This window comes from Nelumbo lutea, chromosome 5 (assembly GCF_056320005.1).
Source record: "Nelumbo lutea isolate HS-2025 chromosome 5, American lotus-T2T, whole genome shotgun sequence".
In the NCBI taxonomy this organism is placed as follows: domain Eukaryota; kingdom Viridiplantae; phylum Streptophyta; class Magnoliopsida; order Proteales; family Nelumbonaceae; genus Nelumbo; species Nelumbo lutea.
In genome coordinates, this window is record NC_142688.1 from 33,306,410 (window position 1) to 33,325,989 (window position 19,580).

General features: G+C 37.4%; 1 protein-coding gene across 1 annotated transcript; it reads right to left on the reverse strand.

Moving 5' to 3' along the window:
* Nucleotides 1–898: 898 nt before the first annotated feature.
* On the reverse strand, nucleotides 899–10,289 carry LOC148851566 (cellulose synthase A catalytic subunit 2 [UDP-forming]-like). Its single transcript, XM_088945053.1, has 14 exons — nucleotides 9,165–10,289; nucleotides 8,254–8,449; nucleotides 7,944–8,167; nucleotides 7,759–7,861; nucleotides 7,463–7,646; nucleotides 5,648–5,914; nucleotides 5,220–5,565; nucleotides 4,558–4,695; nucleotides 3,827–3,952; nucleotides 3,319–3,531; nucleotides 2,932–3,202; nucleotides 2,655–2,851; nucleotides 2,192–2,542; nucleotides 899–1,868 (listed from the first exon to the last, which is right to left on the reverse strand). Exons 1-14 carry the CDS (start codon nucleotides 9,243–9,245, stop codon nucleotides 1,284–1,286), a joined length of 3,282 nt encoding a protein of 1,093 aa, XP_088801179.1. The 5' UTR covers nucleotides 9,246–10,289; the 3' UTR covers nucleotides 899–1,283.
* Between the last annotated feature and the right edge of the window lie 9,291 nt (nucleotides 10,290–19,580).

Here is a 19,580-nt window from a genome sequence, read left to right on the forward strand (position 1 = left end):
AATTCGTTTATATTGTATACATGTAACGGCCGATTGGATGAATCTTAGAACTTACATAGGTGGAATGATATAGAAGGATTCCGTGGCTAACCCCAACTAGTTGAGTAATAGAGTTAGAATGACTGAAATTTGAGAAATTTTATTTACTGTAGAAAAGACTAGAATGAAGTAATTTCATTGCAGATTGTTGAAGCACCTACAAGGGTTTGACAGCCAAACGTGAAAGTAAGTCAAAAATATAAGATTTCACTGGTCTCACATACTGCTCTGGGCTCAGATTTTGAGCCATCATTCTAAGCAGTGCTATCAAGTTTGATTTGCCCTTCTTGCTAATCCTGTTTTTTTACCTCACCCTCTTTCCATTCTTTCCAGCCAATTGTCCACCTTTCTGCAAATAAAATTCAAGGATATTGGTGCCCTGATTCCAGAATCAAAGTCCAAGGCAAGAAAACTGTTAATGTTCTGCTTTTACATATCACGGGCCTTTTGCATTACACAGGGTGTCAACAAACACAGAGATGGGTCTACACAAGTTAAACAATGAGATGGCCGAGAGGTCGTCAAGACCTTAAAAAGGTTAAGGAGGCATCCACCAAAACGCCATTAGGACCATTTCCACTCAAAAGGATTAGAATTTTGAAGCCTAAACTAGTTTTCCATATATGATACAGGTTTTTGATGACCGACTCTGAAACTTTATAATTTGAAGTTCAGATATCCATGGTTTGATCGGCAAAACCATAGGGTCATTGCATGATTGCATCTTCAGTACGCTTAGCACGCACCAAGTCCTTTTAACTTGATGATACACAGAAATTCCAAAATTCCAAGTATTACAGTGTTTATAAAGTGTCGTAATAATAAACCCAGAAGGAAAATTGAATGAAAACCAAAGAAGGAAAATAAACAAGGAAACGCCTCTATATATTCAGCCCCTTGTTCAGAGGGGAATAAATTATAGTTCTAAACATCAAATGATCTACAATTGAACAATGTTCTTTTGGGATTGTAGACAGGCCCTCTGAAATCAACCCCATCTAACCCAGCAAAAGACGCTTGTAAAAAGAATCAATGAAAAATTTTGTATAACAAATATTAATTCGTCAGCTCCCGATCCCTTCATATCTACACACCATCTCGCCCTCACCTCATCTCTATGATGATTTTCACCATGCAAAATCATCTTGATGTGTTTCATCTTGGTTTTGAAGATTAGCACTCTTCCACAACTCACAACCAACCTCAAAATGCAGCTCAAAGCATCTAATCACCGTCCATGAATCTCAGTCATCACAATTCAAACCACAAACTTCTAATACAATGCCACCTTTTGCGAGGAATGGGTTGATCCGAACCCATAAAAGTGAGAAAATTGAGGCAAGAAGAATTGACCAGACTACAATTATGGTTGGCACTCTATCCTGCTTCCCCATTAACCCCTTGAGGAATGGATAGAGATGAACAATGACCCAGAAAGCAAAAAACAATTTACCAAACAGTGGGCCCCATGATTCATAACCATTGTTGATGGCATCTGAAACTCCAACCACGACCCCAATTATGTTGATGATCAGTAACGTCATGGGTGGGATCAACAACGACGTCCATTTGAAGAGGTAAAGCTCTGAGAATTCACCATCATCTCCTGCTTTTGATGTAACAGTGAAGTTTGTGTTGACCCCGGCTAAAACCTTGAGCAGACCCTGGAACAGAGCAAAAAGATGCGCGGAGACACCACCAATCACCCAAAACTGCTCATTTCTCCACCAGTCATCTATTTGAACGCCTCCCCACTGCATCTCAAGGATACCTGTTGCAGCTATGGATATGAAGAGAGCCATGAATATAATGCTCGCATAGTTGCTAATCTGCACAGGACAAAAAAAGTACACAATGTGAGAGGAGTTTTCATGAAAATTTATAGTGAAATAGCCACTTGAATCATCAATAATAACTATCTAAATACTAGACCAACTTAATGAGGCATAGACAATAACTCTCGTTAAGACAATAACTACAGGATTCAGATTAAGCTTTCAAGTTACAAGAGGAATCAGCAGACGGCAAAGTCTGCTAGCATTTGAACACTGTCAAACCACATGGAAGTGCAATTTGTAGAAAAAAAGTATAAGAGTTCAGACAATCATTTTCTATAGAAAACAAATATTTAAAGAGAAACAATTGGAAGTACCTCAGGGACAATGAACTTTCCGGTAAGGAGGCACACAGCAGGCAATGTACAATACGCTATCAAAGGAATGGAAGTCAAAGGATATACAACCGCATTTATATAGTTAAGTCTCTCCAACCATTTCAAGCCACATCCATAGCCATACCAGATTGGACAATGCTTGCTTAAGAAAATTTCTACAGATCCAAGAGCCCAACGAAGAACCTGATGTAAACGATCTGACAGGTTGATAGGAGCTGACCCCTTAAATGCAGGCCTTTTAGGCATGCAGTATACAGATCGCCAGCCATGGCAGTGCATCTTGAAGCCTGTTAGAATATCCTCTGTAACGGAACCATATATCCAGCCAACCTGGTTCAATTATGAAAGTTTTAGGGGACAAATGATCAAAATCTAAGTAAGAAAATCTCAGGGAGCCTTTTTGTGATTCATTTTTATTACATGGTCTATGTAAATCACCCACCTCTTTTCCCCATTCTGTTTTATCTTCATAACCACAGCTAATTACATGGATCGCTTCTTTCAATAGGGATGCAGAACTTGCTCCATTATGAACACCACCATTTTCTAGGAGTGTGGAAGTTACAAACACTGGAGACTGCCCAAACTTTTTCTGAAGTTTATTTTGAGACATGAGGGGTGATTTCTCACTATCTTTTCCTGCCAATGGAGATTATTTGGTAAGATAACATGTTGCTACATATAAAGAATCACAAACCTGCAGTCAAAATTATCCTTACCTTCAACTCCCTCTTCAATATTTTCAAGTGCATGTATCTGTGTTGACGCTTCTCTGTTCTTAATCTTTTTCTTTCTGTTCTTTGGTTTTATTTTCCTGTTCTTTCTGGACCCACAACAACAGCAACACCATTTAGGCCAACAGTTGCATGTCTTTCCTGGGGGCTTCTCTTTTACAGGGGCATCATATCCATAAAGAGCTTGCCTTCTGAAAACACACCCTGTTCCAACGTAGATTGGTCCCTGGATCCCATCTAGACCCTTCATGTTAATCTGTTTTTAATTGAAAATAGAGTTAGTATTTCAAATAAAACAAAAGAATATATAGATATAGATATGCATGTATGTGTATGTATGTATGTATATAGGTACAAAGAAGCTTTACATACATCAAAAAACACAACATTGCGATTTGAGTATCTGTCATGACGATCAATTCCATCAAACCGCTGAGGAAACTGCACATAGCAGACTTTCTTTCCAGATGTGGGGTCCATCAAGAAGCACATGGCCTCTCTAAGGGCCTTGCTGTTGTTTATATAGTGATCACAATCGACATTCAGAAGGTAAGGAGCGTTGGAAAGGACTGCAGAGACCCTCACCTTCAAGATTCGGCATACCCATTAATTAAATATTCAAGAAAATCTAATAAAATCCTGATTGCTGAATTCTACATAAAGGCATAATAAAGTGCAGATAGTCATTTCTTGATTAGGACAAGAAGCGGAAGTTAACACCAATAAAAATAAAAAAGATTTGGGCTTTGTCAAAGCATTCATATCTCCAGAATAGTAAAGTCCAGAAACTGTAGTTGATCAATTAGAACAAGAATTTGGGGAAAAGGGAAGACTTAATCAACAGCAAAAGATGTCAATGAGAAAAGAATTTGAACTATACCAAAGCATTCATTGCCCCAGCTTTCTTGTGGTGATCAAATCCTGGCCTCTTCTCACGAGAAACATAAACCAGACGTGGTAACATATTTCCTTCAACATCACGCACACCATTTTGCCCAAGAAATACCTGTTGCAGAAAAGCAGATCAACAGAAGATGAGAAAACACAGCCAGCATTCATATCTTTGGTTCAATAAAGATACCAAAGCCAGCATGGATACATGTTACTCGACAAGTTTGTTATTTAACAGATTTTTCCCAGAAGTATGTTGCAAAAATTATGCTTGTCAGCTTGTGCATGATTGGCAGATACCACATCAAACACACAAACACAGTCAAACTTGTCAAATTAAAAGGAGTTGTAACCAATTTTCACATTCTTCACATTTTGCAGAACTCCTATTCTTCTCTCAATACACCAAAAATGCCACGAAAATAAAAGAATTGAACAGCTTCTTCAAAAAAAAAAGTTTTTCACGTTTTTCAGAATGAAATAATGTGACATTTTTCTTTTGAAAAAGGTGAACTAATGTATTGGATTAAAAGAAACCCAAAAAAGATAGGGGCCCATACACTGAGATCATGTTGGAAGGAAAAATAGCCTCCAAAAAAGGATTAATAAAAGAATATAGAAAAGGATCTAATAATCACCCAACTGGATAAAGTTTTCTCATAATTACTGGCATTTGAGACCATAAAGAGCACAACATGGTAGAAAGAAATAGCCACTTACTTGGATCATTCCAGGATGATCTCGTACATTGTTCCCTGGCCATGGAGTTCCATCCTGCATTGTCCAACCTTCTTCAGGAACCTTCTGTGCCATTGCAACTAACCCATTTATCCGAACCCTGAACTCTTCATATTCTCTCTGTAACAACACAATGACGCAATCAGATGAAAAACTTTGGTGTTGCTTTTCACCAGATATTTGGTCTGTAGAGGGCAAGATAGAGTGAATTTCCTAACGAAGGGTGAAAGGATAAGATGTTCATGGATTCAAGAAGTAGTGACTAGATTGTGCCCTCTTATTTGGCATTATTGTGGAGGTTTATTTATGTTGACGATTTTGATAACAGTAGCAGGTTTCTTTTGTAATGAATTGATCTGGGCTATGGGAGCTAGTATATATTTACATATTCTGTTAAGGCTGTATTGGATTCAATCTAATAACTTTTTAGCATTATATATTAACGTACAACAAATTTAATAACTTTTTTTTTAATTGGGTGTCTCTCAAAAAAGAAAAACATAATTAAGCAATCCAATTTCCAAATAGGAAATACCCTATCACTTTGTCAGTAGTTTTATCATTTTCTTGTCAAATTTCCTTTTTTTTATTTAATTGAGTTAACTTTACAAGACAAGGAACCAAGGAAAATAATGGATGCATACCTTCATCGCACGTCGTTCCCTCACAAAGGTTGGGTGGACTTTGTCTTTCAAATAGTCAATCTTCTGAGAAAAATACCATTCTGGAGCACGGGGCTCAAGATTGAACTTTTTGCAAAATGGGACCCACTTCCTGGCAAACTCAGATGTCTCAGAAAGAGCTTCAAAAGTAAGCATAGCAGCACCATCATCTGAGACATAGCATGAGACTTTGTCGACTGGATAATCCACAGCAAGGATGGATAGAACAGTGTTGGCAGTGATGAGAGGGGGCTCCTTCATAGGATCAACTGTACTTACAAATATGTCTATGTCAGCCAACTCAGATGGCTTCCCTTCCTTCTCATACCTATAAACAAATTTTAAGTTTGAGGTAAGATGACATAAACACAGAAAAATGAATACACAAAATAAGAAAGGGCCCAAATTACCTCAGTGACAACCGATCAAGATAAGTTTCCCGCACAATAGGGTACCATTTGGGGAGTTGATCCAATATCCATGAAACCGCAAACCATATTTCACAAATAATGGATGTAAGCCACAACCCATATGCATCATGGACTGGATGGAGAATTCTATAATGAAAAAAGAAACCAAGAATCACCAGCCTAAGTACAATTATCATTCTGTATGGATTTATCTTGCTTGAAGGAATGGGCAACTTTCTTGAAAGTGGCTGCCTCCCTTCATCCGTCCTGAAAAATAAATTTGAGACATTATAATTTATGTGTAAATATTTGACATTCAATAAAAAGATTTAACAGAAATAACTTTTCATTCATTTAATTTAGCTTCGGATCATAACGTATTATTTCATTATGACTGTAACAAAACCAACAATGGTGAAAATTCTTTTGATAGTTTCTCACAAGATCTGAAAGTCATTGGATCCTTACCCATGAGGTCATAATCAACACCAAAGTGAAAATTTCTTAACAAGGCAGGAGAAGCAAATATCTCATGGGCTCAGATGGATCATGGATGGACCCACCATCATCCTACTTCAGTTTGCAAACATCTCTATAATCTTCTAGCAAACTAGACATAAAGACGCCATACTTTTTTTGGTGATTCAACATACTTGAGGTGCATGCTGATTTGATTTGGGACTGTATCCAGAAAAAAAGGTGTAATTAAGCAGAAGCAAAATCCTTCCAATTACAGAGGATCACGTTCAACCTTTAAAACTCAACCAACCACAGTTATAGGGTTAGGTGTGGTTCTTTGCCCTCCATATTCTTGGGATTACCTCTTAAGGTCAACCACATACCAAAGTTACTCCAGAATTTGTTGGTTGAAAGCAATGCTAGTACCCATCCAATGGTAAAAGCTAACTTTGGTCTGAATTGATCCATTTAATGTTCCAGCTTATCGCTCGTCCATGTTCTTAATTCTGGCTTATGTGCCTAAGCCTAACACTTGGAAATGTTCAGCGGAACTTTTCTACTTGTGGAGTGGTGGTCCTAGATGGGTACCTTCTAAGAGCATAGAAAACTGAGTCCTCATCCTTTTCTACTTTACATTGTAAAGAAATAAATATCAACTTAATGCTGTATATTGGTTCATTTAATGTTCCAGCTTATTGCTCATCCATGTTCTTAATTCTGGCTTATGTGCCTAAGCCTAACACTTGGAAATGTTCAGAGGAACTTTTCTACTTGTGGAGTGGTCCTAGATGGGCTCATCCTTTTCTACTTTACATTGTAAAGAAATAAATATCAACTTAATGTTGTATATGGTTCTTTTTGTTTGTAGATACTGTTCATAAACAGAAGCATTTATTTGTTGTTCTTGTATAATTTTTCAGCATAGCTATTACACTTACTTTAATCACATGAAGAAGCACATTCCTTTACCACAATCACCTCTCACTCCTTAACTAGAAATAAATCAAAACTGACACTTTTGGCTAGATATCCTCTATGCATGAGATGATCAAGATATCTGGTGTTTTAGTCTACACTAACAGATCCTGAACAAGTTCACTGAACTGCTTTTAAACAAAGAAAAGACAGAAACATCCAGTAAATCTTAAAGTTAATAAACTAGCAATTTAAGTAACTAAAGTTCTCAGTCTGACAATAAAATATTCATTTGGATGCTCAAACAGTTTAGAAATCTCTGAAACTAGAAGCAAAATATTACATTAAATCTTGAATCATACTAATTCAGGGATATAAACGTAAAAGAAAATGCAAGAAACAGAAAAAAAAAAAAAAAGAGATATCATTAAATACACTTACTTTGGCAAATCAGGGTCATCTGGATCATCTCCATCATAGTTCCCACCATTATCACCTTGGTGTTTAACCACCTGCAATTTATCATGTTGCCTTTTCTTCCACTCCTCCATTCGATCCTTCCATGCAACACTCCCATAACCATATACTGCTAGATCCTTTTTAGGATCCATGGGTCTGGGTTGCACTGTAAAATTAACACTACTAAGTACAGCATCCAAGAAAGGAATGAATTGGCAAATCAAATAACATGGAAATGGTAGCATTGAAGCAGAGCCAAATCAATCCAGTGAACTTACAAGACATTGATGAATCAGGAAATGGCATTGGATGGATTCGTTTTCCACCACCCATAAAAGGGGGTATAATGAGAGCATGTCGATCAGAAGAAATCCCAGCGTCCTAAACCAAGATCAATCAAATTCAAATGTCTAAAATTGCAGGAAAGCAAAACAGTGCATCAGACAGTGCTTAACCAATTTACCTCTTGGCCATAGGTCAGGAGAGGGATGTCCGGACTAAGAGAGGAAGAATCAGGATTTGACGGCACAGATGCATTGGCGTAGGAGCCACGACCCACATTAAGGCGAGAGGAGAGAATTGCCTCGGCGGTCTGGTCTGAGTCCATCTCATGACTCCCAAAATCAAACTCGTTTTCCAAGTCATCAACACCATCCTCTTCTTCATCTCCATCAACCCTGGCACTGCCTGCAAAGTGCATGGCATTTTAACAGTGAAAAAACCAAAGTTTTCGGATTGGAGACAGCAGAGAAGAAAAGGTTATAGAACCATACCTTTGATGCGCTTGTATCTGGTTTTGCATTGAGGGCAGATCTGATTGCCCTCTCTTCTCTCATACTCGTAGCAGGGCCGGCACACAGGGAAAGCACATTCATTACAGGCTACAAAAGGCTCTCCGTCGTCTGTAATCTCCACTTCATCTCCACATATCTGGCAAATTTGCCCACTCAATTCCTTCACAGACTTCACCTGTAAATGCACAGAACCGAAGTCTCAAGAAGAAGCAGAAGCAAAAGAAGAAGAAAATAGAGTACACTAATTAGGCAAGGAAAATGAGCTGATTTGCTTAAAGAAAATAGAGTAAACTCCAGGCATTAGAATGGAACGCACAAATTCCCTTTTATTTCTTTGTTTTTTTTTTTTTTTTGGTTTTTTTGTGGGTGCGTTGAGTTCTAGACTAGTTCAGGAACAACGTCTACTGTATGAAGTATGAACTCCACAGATTTTGCCCCTGACTCAACAAGCTGACACCTTCAACTATACAATGTTAAGCTTGAAAAAAAAAATCCTTTGCAGAGAAGTGTATCCTTCTCCAAACTAAAGCGGAAGCAAGCACGAAAAACTGGAGCACAGAAAATTCTCCCAACAAATACAAAACCAAAAGTCCCACATTAATCAACAACAGCTTCAAGCCTTCGAACCCAACACCAGAATAAGAAACATAGAACCAGAAACCGGCATTTCGTTCTCTATCGGAAGAAAAAGGAGATTAAGAAAAAAGAAAAAAAGTCAACATAAAAAAGTTGAAGGGAAAAAAGGGACAAAAAAGTATCGCATTTCCGATTAGACCAGATTGCCGAAGCTTAAATGAGCAAATGGGCATCCTCTTATCATCATTTGAGCTCAGAAATAAGGAGAACAAAAGCAGAAAAGAAGTCAAATGAGAGATTTTGGTGACTCTTACTCGTCCAATCTCATCGGCATTGATGACGACGAACTCATTTCTATTGTGAGAACCGGCAACAAGTCGACCTCCTGTGTACATGGCGCCAACCCACCAACCCAGACCCAGAGACCTAAACTCCTCAAATCAAAAATCCGACTTCACAAATCGGTCTCTTCCCTACTTTCATCACTCCAAAATGCTCAAAAAGACTGCCTTTCCCATTACCTAAGTTTCTTCAACCCCAAACTCTGTTCATGCACCCATCACAAGAAAACCCAATCTAATGCAGGAATAGAATACAAATAAACTATAGAGAAACCAGAAAGACTCCTCCTCACTTCTCAGCAGAGTCTACTATGCCTTGAAAGACCCGTTTTCTCACAAGATAAAACATTGCGATCTGGCTGATGTCGAGCGATGGCAAGGGCCAAGGAGCAGTTGTGACTTCAGAGAACCGATGACGCGTTCAAGGAGATCATCGAGAAAGGGAGAGAATCTGACAGCTTTGAAATTTCAACGCGTAAGCGAGAATCAGACGAAAATGGGCAGAGCAGCGGCGATCGAGAGACGCATCTATGTAACCGTGTGTCATGGCTCATGAATGAAACCCAGATGGTGGTGGGGCCCATGCCGCGCCCCACCACAGCTGGTGGTGTCACCCGTCCATGGAGGAAAGAGAGACCATTTCGGGATTTTTTAGATATATTCTCGCTTCTCTCTTAGCTTAGGTTTGCTTTTTTTTTTTTTTCTGTCTCTCAGTCTCACACGGTTTTGGTGTGCTTTATCCTTTATAGTTTTTATATTACTCTTCTGTGTATGGATTTGGGCTCAAAAGTTCTAAGTTGATGCATCACTTTCTTCTCAATTTATAATTTATTGTGATAGTTTCTTTTCTCGTGAGAAATTAATTATCAAAGGAGAAAACCCGGGTAGGATTTTCTTCGAAGGGTGGAGTGCAATCAAATTCTTGGACCAGGTCAGTATGAATTGGAAATAACTGGCATAGAACAAGAAAGAGTGGAGTACTGGCTGGAGCCTGTATTTGGCTCAATAACAGCACTCAAGTGCTATACTCCGTACTGAATTGACTTGGCCAATTTTGTTCATCAAATATTGAATAGAGCAACATTTGTTCATCAAAGCTAATAGCCATAGTTCATTAAAGCGCAATTGGTATCATAATTCGAGTTGCAGAAAGTGATAAGCTGGGCCTTTAACCTTTGACATTTTCTGCTAATTTCATCAAAGGTTAACTAAGATTATTGAAACCCCACATGATGGGTTTGTGAGAAAGAGGTCGCCTGAATGTCCAATTTGTCCACCACAAACAAATAGGGAGTAAAGGAGAATAATAGAAAGCATAGTCAGAATTCAGAAACATATTGAGAGAGAAAAATCAACGAAGATTCCCTAGACGGGTTGTCTAGTCTAGTCCACTACTTGTTTCAGCCTTTCAAGTGGAAGCAAAGGCATCATGATTTGACTGGTTGAATCAAACAAACAACTCAAATTTCACGTGTTTATCGTCCAATCTACACCTTAGAAAATGCCAGCTTTCAGTGGCTCTCTTGGGCTGAAAACTTTTCTCTGAATGGACTGGAATTAGCCATCTAAGCCTTTTGCCACCACCCACCACCACTAAAGCAGATTCTTGGGTCACTTGATCACATTGCCAGATCGTTTGTCTGCCAAATTCATGATCCATATTTGTTCTATTGGGATTTCCAATTCCTATCGGGTCTATAGGAATGAAGAAGAATCTCCTAATAAGTTTGTGAGAAGACACCCTTACTACTGAATAGGGCACATCCCATTCTTTCATAAACTGGACACCATTCTTAGTGAAAGAGAATGCTGTGCCCCCTTATGAAAAATAGGGGATGGGCCCAAATTTTTCTTCTAGTCATTATCCTTATCATCTAAGCCCCATCCCAATTATATAGAGTCAGATATATGAATCCTGTTTCGTCATTCCATTATGTTGAATGCCATGTCAATTGTTAAATTAGAAACTTTGGCAAAAGCAAACCTTTATTATTGAATCTTCTATTGTAACAAAAGCCCCCATTAAATTTAATAAATCTTCTTTTAGTTTTAATGAAAGATTTATATGAGTTACAAGTCAAGACTCAGGAGCTGTTTGATAAAGGGTGCAGTGGCTGAACTAAATAGCTTATTGCTTTGCCTTTTGGTGAACTAAGTCATAAGGTTATGAGTTCCTTAATGATTGAAGAACATGGGTTTTTTTTTTAATGCATAAATACCAATTAGATTATATTGACCATGTTAAATTAAAACAAGTAAAATTAGTTACCCTTTAGCTTTAAGCTAAGGGTATAATGGCATTGGCTAAATGGCTAATGCTGGTACCATGAAGTCATGAACCATTCAAGTCTGACTATCATTTTTATACAACGCATGGCTGTATTGTCAATATCATTAAAATTACATTCCAACTACTCAGCCCGGCATGCATGTGAATGCCAGTCCACCATTGCTGATTATCCAGAACCACATTATTCTATATGGATAAAATCAATAGAAATTATTATTTAGCTAATAAAGAAAATTACAAAAGATGTAAAGATATGCTAATAGGATTTCAGCTATAGAAATTGACAAAATAGAGATGTTGTTACATTCCCCCATCATAAGCTTTAAAAATTAAAAACAAAAAAAACTTTATTTGTTTGTTGAGGATACAAGACAATAAAAAGAATGAATAGTAGAAGGAAAGTTATATATATAGCCAAGAAATGTGAGAACAAAATATTTTAGAAATATCTTAGTGTCATTTACTTACTCAATTTGAAAAAATCCCACCACCAAATGGCTCCATCCATTGTTCCTTGAATTCCCATTTTTATTTTATGCATAAAAAATAAAATAAATTTACCAAAAAAAGAAAGAGAGAGAGATACCATTCTAGGGAATATTGTTTATAGAATACCCCTCTTGCCCTCTCCCTTCCCAAAATTTGCAAAGCTCCATTATGTGTGACATAGCAGAAACCAGGGTTAAAAGGGTAATTTGATATTCCTACCAGAGCCCTAATCCGAAAAATGATCTGGCAAACCTAAACCTTTGGGTGGAAGTTCAAACTTCAAAGCATGTCAGCTAAATCCCAAGAGAACATTTGGAATGTTTCTGTCAAATTGTGACTCCTCGCTTTAATTAATGTGAGCCTTGCCAAATGGTCAGATCAATGGCTGTAAACCATAAAGCCCTAGTTGTAAATCTGTAAAGTGAGCTAGGTCATTTTGGCCTTTAGAAAAAAGGAGCTTGATCTGGTCAAGTACTAATGTCAAGAAATACAGGGTATTGCTCGGATAGACTGATGGTGAAACGCGATAGCCTTTTCCCAATTTCCATGACATGGAATGAAGTAGAGAATTGGTCAACTGGATTTGGGACCTACCATTCAGTGGACCCCACTTTAATATAATCTTGACGCCGTTGATTCAAATCAAACGATAACAGACGACGTCCTTGATTTAGTGGAATGTGGGTAAGTTCCAGATGTTTCCTTGTAGTATATGAAGTTACTGCCTCTTTTTCTAATTGAAAATTGGTAAGCCAGGAATATAGGATTTGTGTCCCGGTTTTAAAGTGATTTATTATTATTATTATTTTTTTGGTCGGTGTTAAAGTTGAGGGACGGTGACAGGCATTAATTGATTTGAGTTAGTGTTGATGTGCTGGGTATATGCTTTTTCATGGAGACGAGACGCAAAGACAGAGACCCAATTCGTTGAATTTTTTTATTTGATTACAAGGATTGGATGTTGACCGTCTCCTATTCAAGAAAAGTTAAAGCTTCAATTATTGCGCTACTCTATTCGTAGTCTCTTACCAAGCACAAGCACAAACAACCATCCAGCTACCCTTAAGATGGGGTTGAACTGGTTATTTTGGTGGATGGATCAATAGGAATCATGGTGGTTTTTTTCAATTTTTGTTAATTTTGGACAAAGTAAGTTTTTATTTTTATTAATATTTATTATTATTTTAATATCATATTCAAATTTTTTGAGAAAGCAATGGACTCAACTCAAATGAATATGTACATGAGTGCCTATATTTTGTGTTGTAAAAGTATTAAGAGTGGAAATGTTAGAATATCTTAAGTTGGATTTCTAATTTTGGGGATTTAGGTTCACCTAGTTCAATTCATGTGTCATGTGGGAAGTTGATCATAAATCCATTTAACTTTTTTTTTTTTTTCTGCAAGTTCTATGTTTGTATGAATTGGGTATTAATGGACCAACCCAATGATGACAGAAGCCATACTCTCTCAAAAGTTTGATTAGTGTCATTATATAGTAAATAAAAATAAATAAAATAGATAAACATAATATTAAATTATTTAAAATAACCTTAATTTGCACTATTATCAAAAATATTTGGATATTTTTAGTTATATCATGATCAGCATTATATAACTCAACAAAAATAGGAAAGAAAGATATATACAAAGAAAGAATGAACAATGGCTAAGGATGTAACTTGGCCATCCCACCCCGTAACTTTGCATGGATTGTGCTTGAATTTTCATTCTTTTTATTGAGCTTGGGTCCAATACTTTGAGCTTTTTTTTTTTTAGGGTAGACCTAGGTGTAACCCTTAGGTTGCTTGAACCTAATCCGAGCCCAGCTCCAGTTTATTCCAATCCAAATCCAGCTCGGTTGTATACATTCATAATAATATATACACACATATTATATAAGTCTATTTGAATAAATGCATGCATACATGTATATATGTGTGCCGAATTTTAGAGTGCACTCATTGACCAACCTAAGACTGGCTTGGCCCCAAGTCCAACCTGAATGCATGAAATTTTAGTGCAAGCTAAGCCTGGGTTGAGAAGATCCGGCACACCCTTATGAATAGCAATGAGGGAAAGGAAATATTGGAAAAGGAATGATTATATAATATATAAGCCAATGTTTAATACACAAGCAAATTTATCTATATTTATGAAAAATGTATAATAAAAATATGAAAATTTTCTGAACCAGATTTTAGTAATAACAGTAGAGTTTAAAGGTTGACTCAGATATCTTTACAAATCATTTATAAAAAAAATTCAAATCAATTATTACCAAATACAGTACCTAACAAACATGTTAACCTAACTTGATCAAGTGAATCAATTCTCATGTGTCGTCCAAACAACAAACTTTTTAATTCAAATGGATTTCAATGCATAAACATTCCAAACGATGTGAGTTTAAAATTCACGGGAATTCTAACTTACACAAAATCTAAAAGCACCATAAGAGGAATTTAATTAGTGGGTTATTAATCTAGAACTCTATATGGTAAAGTTTTTAAAGTATGATATTAGTATGGAATTGAGGCCTACTTCCGACAAAATGAACTTGGTGACCCACAAACTAAATGAATTGGATGCATTTTGTTGGTAGTATTTCATGTGTCTAAAACTTGATATTGGTATGTCTCTCTTATTCTAATCACAGGTCACAAACCAAGGTGGCAAGGTAGTTGTAGAATAATTAGCACCATACAGTCTTTGTCGGTGAAGTGTTTGTGTATAGTCCCATTAGTTTAACAGTTGATTTCAATCACATCTGAGATGATGCGCATGAGATAGAGGGAGATGATGATTAATGTAATAGCACTAGTTACAATTACAGGGTCATGTCATGACCAATCTGTGATGAAATCTAACTGGGTGATTGGTTTTTCTTGGCCAACAGAACCAAACTAAATATCAAAATAAAATGGTGTGACTTATTTTTATTTTAAATTAGTGCAAACCTTGTATTGATGAACATCATCTTTGTCTCTCTCTTTTTCATACAGACAGTATTTACTTTCACTTTTTACAAGTACCCAGCAATTAAGCATTATAATTTGGATGCTCATTTGCCATAGAATAGGTCAAAGTAGAACATGTGGCATATTTCAATATAATTACATGAGTAGATCGATACAGTCTAGCTAGTAGTTCTTTGGGATGTATTATTTTCTTCTTTTGTGGTCTTGGTTTTTCTAGACTTGTCCCCTGAATAGAGGCCTTCCTTCGTAATTATCAGTCTTAGTGATGGATGCATTGATTGCCACAAAGAATTATATCGTTTCCATATTCCATTGATGATTTATATATCTTTTGCAATTTAACACTTCCTATCTAATTACTGGAGGAAAAAAGCAAAAGAAATTGGTAGCTTCTGAATATGACCGGTGGGTTAAAAAGTTGCAAGGGAACATGGAGTAGTTTTTGAGATCTCTTGAGCTCAACTCAACCCAATTTTCCAGAATTAATGGAGCCTGGCTTATTATTTGTTTCTAACCTTCTAAAGATAGAGGGCATTAATTTTGAGTGCACAAAGAGGCGTTATGCCCCTCTAAATTATCATTTTTATTAGTGATCCCTTCTTTATGTTCATTATCACCATGACCAGACCCATTACTAAACCAGCTCTTTAACTAAGATGCCATGATTATAAACAGTCCATTCTGGTTCATAGTTAGTTCTATATATTTAGATCTACATTTCCTACCCAATATGAATTTGACCCAACCAAGGGAACAAGCTAAGAAATAATTGATGATTAAAGGGATAAACAAATCATAGCCAAACTTATCATTAGCTTTGGTCTAACCGTTCATACTATCGGTTCTATTCAATCAAACAATAAATTTTTACCATTTTTTATTTTATTTATTTTTTGAATTACAAAAAAAAAAACCCCATTTGAATCAGATGGTTGACCATTAACCCAGAAACCGGTAACTTAAAGCAGTTCCAGTTCTGAATCTGTTTTTAAAACATTGGGTCTAACAACATTGAGGCAAACTAGCTGAAACTTGAATCAGTCTGACCTCAATTCTAGGGAACGCTTTGTTGGAGGGAATTGATTTTCCAGCTCCAAGTTCAAAACGAACGGGAAAAACTTTGGTCGGGAGAGTTTTGTTCCCGTCTGAGCCGCCTTGCTTACTGGCTGTTGACAGTTGACACCTTGACATATTAATTGATATCAATTGTTGGCAATAATAAGTAATTAATTTGCTCGAGCAAATCATTGATACAAGGGAATTAGGGTTGTGCTTTGGCCCCTGGCCTTTGGGTACCCAAAAAAAGGTTCACTAGGTTGTCATCATCATTGATTTTGAACCACAATAGTCCATGATGGATATTCCCAGATGTTAGCCACGTGGCAAGTATGAGTACGTGCTTTTACAACTGTCCACGTAATGTAACGGTTGAGTGCGATTGCGAACAACCTAATAACCTAATTAGTTATCAATTTTAGTTTTTTTTTTATAAATTCCCAAAACTTCATTTTCCTCGAAAGCGCCTCTGGCTTAACCACCTAGCAAAAAGGTCAAAAAGTGCAACCACGTGGCGTGATAAGGCGAGCCTTTGGACTCGTGGATAGAAAATATCATTGATTGGACCATATTGATCCGTGATGGATATTCTCATTGTGAGCCACGTGACAAGTATAAATACATTCATTTACTCAACTGCCGACGTAAGGTGAAGATTCTCGAGTACGCACGACCCTATTTAAGTCTTATTTTATTCCCAAAACCTCATTTTCCTCAAAAAGCGCCGCTGGCTTTACCAACAAGCATCTGGCTCTATAATACGAAAAAAGTCAAGAAAAGTAAAACCACGTGGCGTGAGAGATCGACCATTCTGACACGTGGAAGTAAATCCCATTTCAACCTAACATGTTACAGTTCAGCCGTCGTAAAAAAGGCGTAGTTGTTCATGATTTCCTACAAATAACGTATACTGTGCGTTCTATGCTTCACTCGCCGATGTGTGCCACGTACGTGGCATAATTTCCACAGTTGACAATCTGATCAATTTGGTGACACGTAGAGAGCAGTAGCGATCGTAGTGAGGTGGATAAATGAAAACTTTTATAGCCACGTGACGTGAAGGTGATACCCACTGTGGGTCCCATAATTTAGTGAACAATAACTTTCACGCAGCAAGGAGACAGCTGGCTTTCTTCACTCTTTCTTGTGAGGGAAGCTAGGCGATTAGCTCGCTAAGCAACAAAAAGTGAGGAATATCCGGGCAGAGCGATGGGTGTGCCCGGATCTAGAATATACGCTTAGCGTACAGGGTACTGCAATAGGCCTTAAATAGGGGGGGTGAAAGTTTCGTACATGATCTCATCGCACGGACTAGATGAAGCCACGTTTCGTCATAGAAATCATGGGGACAACTCAGCAAGGACGATTCGGGAGGTTCCTTTGTCCAAGCTGTCGACCACCAAAATGTGGTCCGGAGGAGAGATGGAGTGAGAGAAATGACGTAATTATTAAATATTTTACTTTTGGATATTTTAGGTTTTGTCGGTGGCTTTTATTGTCCTTAACAGTTAACAGTTAACGCTTGATTCCATTATCGGAGTCGAAGGCGAAGGAGACAAGACGGGCTCACGGGCAGTGAGTGAGGTCGGAGGAAGTGGCGGGTAGGGCCGGGGGAAATTGAATTCAGCGAAAAATGTTTTGTTTTGTTTTGTTTTTTTTTTTTTTTTTGAAGATGGCGCCAAAAACAGTAAACAGTCAAAAGTTTTCAGCACTGTAGTATGCTGAAAACGGTAATAACTGCCATTTTAACGGCTGTGTCATGTCTTAAATCTTGACTGCTCTTATGCTCATGGGTCTGGGACAGCTTGGCTATGATCTGTCCATTCATTTTTTTTTTTTAATGATCCTATGAAAAGCTAGTTAAATATTAGGGGTGCAACTTGAGCGAGCCCAGCCCGAGCCCGATCGGCCCAACCGGGAATTTTAGACGAGCAGGGTTTAGATATTCGGTTATCGGGCTGGGCTTGGATTCAAAAAGTCATGTTTTTTATTTTTTGGGCCGAGTTTGAGCTTAGCCTTTAGGTAATTTGAACCCGACTCAAACCCGACCCAATTATATATATTTATACAGATATGTGTATATATGTAAATGTTACATACATATATATATATAGATATATGCATACATATTTGTATATATAATATTTATATAGATAGTTTATTGTCTTTTACAATTAACAGTTAATACTTGGTTCCATTATCAGTAGACTTGTTCATGGGCCGGGTAGCCCGATGGCTCGGCCTGCACCCCGATTGGGCTTGGTCATGTAATTAGGCCCACGGGCCTGACCTTGAGCCTAACATAGTAAGCCCAACTGTGTTTCGGGATGGGTTCGGGATTTGTCAAATAAGCCCGGCTTGGCCCAACTCAGCATTATATATTTTATAAAATATATAATATGTATTTTATATATTATATAAATACTATAATATTTATTAAAGTATATATTTATAATTTAATATATATATTTTTATTATTTTCTTTATAATCTCTCTGTTTATTCAGCCGCTAATAGTATGGGCTAAATTTCGGGCTTGGGCTCAAGCCAGGGTTTCGAGCTTTTCATGAGGGTTGGGCTCAGGCCCAAGTTATAGGCCTGATGGTCAGGCCGGGCTCGGACTCAGGCCTTAGAAAATTCTGTTAATACAGAGTGAAAACCTAGCCCGACCCGGCGCATGAACAAGCAGTGAGTAAGGTCAGAGGAAATGGCGGGTAGGGCTGGGGGAAATTGAATTCAGCGAAAAAAGTTTTTTTTTTTTTTTTTTAAGATAGCGCCAAAAAAGGTAAACAGTAAAAGTTTTCAGCACTGTAGTAAGCTGAAAATGGTAATAACTGCCATTTCGACGGCTGCGTCATGTCTTAAATCTTGACCGCTCTTATGCTCATGTGTCTGGGACCTTTATCAGCTTGGCTATGATCCTATCATAGGCTGGTTAAATATTAGGGTGCAACTTGGGCGAGCCCAGCCCGAGCCCAACTCGCCCAACCCGGAATTTTATACGAGATGGTTTGGATTTTCGGTCATCAGGTTGGGCTTGGGCTCAAAAGTCAGGTTTTTTATTTTTTGGGCCGAGCTTGAGCTTAGTCCTTAGGTAGTCCAAAACCGACCTGAGCCTGGCCCAATTATATATATTTATACATATATGTGTATATATTTAAACATTGCATATATATATATATATATATATATATATATATATTTGTATAAATATATTTATATATGTATAATTTTAGAGTAGATTCATTGACCAACCCAAACCTAGTCTAGGCTCGAACCCAACCCGAGTGCATCAAACTACAGGGTGGACTGGGCTCAGGTTGGGAAAATCGGGGCGAGCAAATGGTATATTTTACTTAAAACCAAATTGAACCAGCCTTGAATTGATACTACCCAATTTGTTACTAGGTTGGGTCTAGTTCTAAATTTTTGAAAAGGTACCTCACCTAAGTTGGTTTAGGGTCTAGGTGTTTACTCTACACGAATGACCCATAAAACCAGCTTTGGTTGGCCTTAGAAAAAAACTTGTCTTGAAAAAAATCCCAAAATGCTTTAAGAATGTGAATATTTGATT

Bases quoted from the DNA above. Each gene is read 5' to 3' on its own strand.
- LOC148851566 (XM_088945053.1), bottom strand. From the start codon at position 9,245: ATGTACACAGGAGGTCGACTTGTTGCCGGTTCTCACAATAGAAATGAG. The intron at 7,647-7,758 runs GTAAGTTCACTG...TTAATTTTACAG, and splicing joins TCCTGATTCATCAATGTCTT to TGCAACCCAGACCCATGGAT. The intron at 2,543-2,654 runs GTGGGTGATTTA...TAATTGAACCAG, and splicing joins AAACAGAATGGGGAAAAGAG to GTTGGCTGGATATATGGTTC.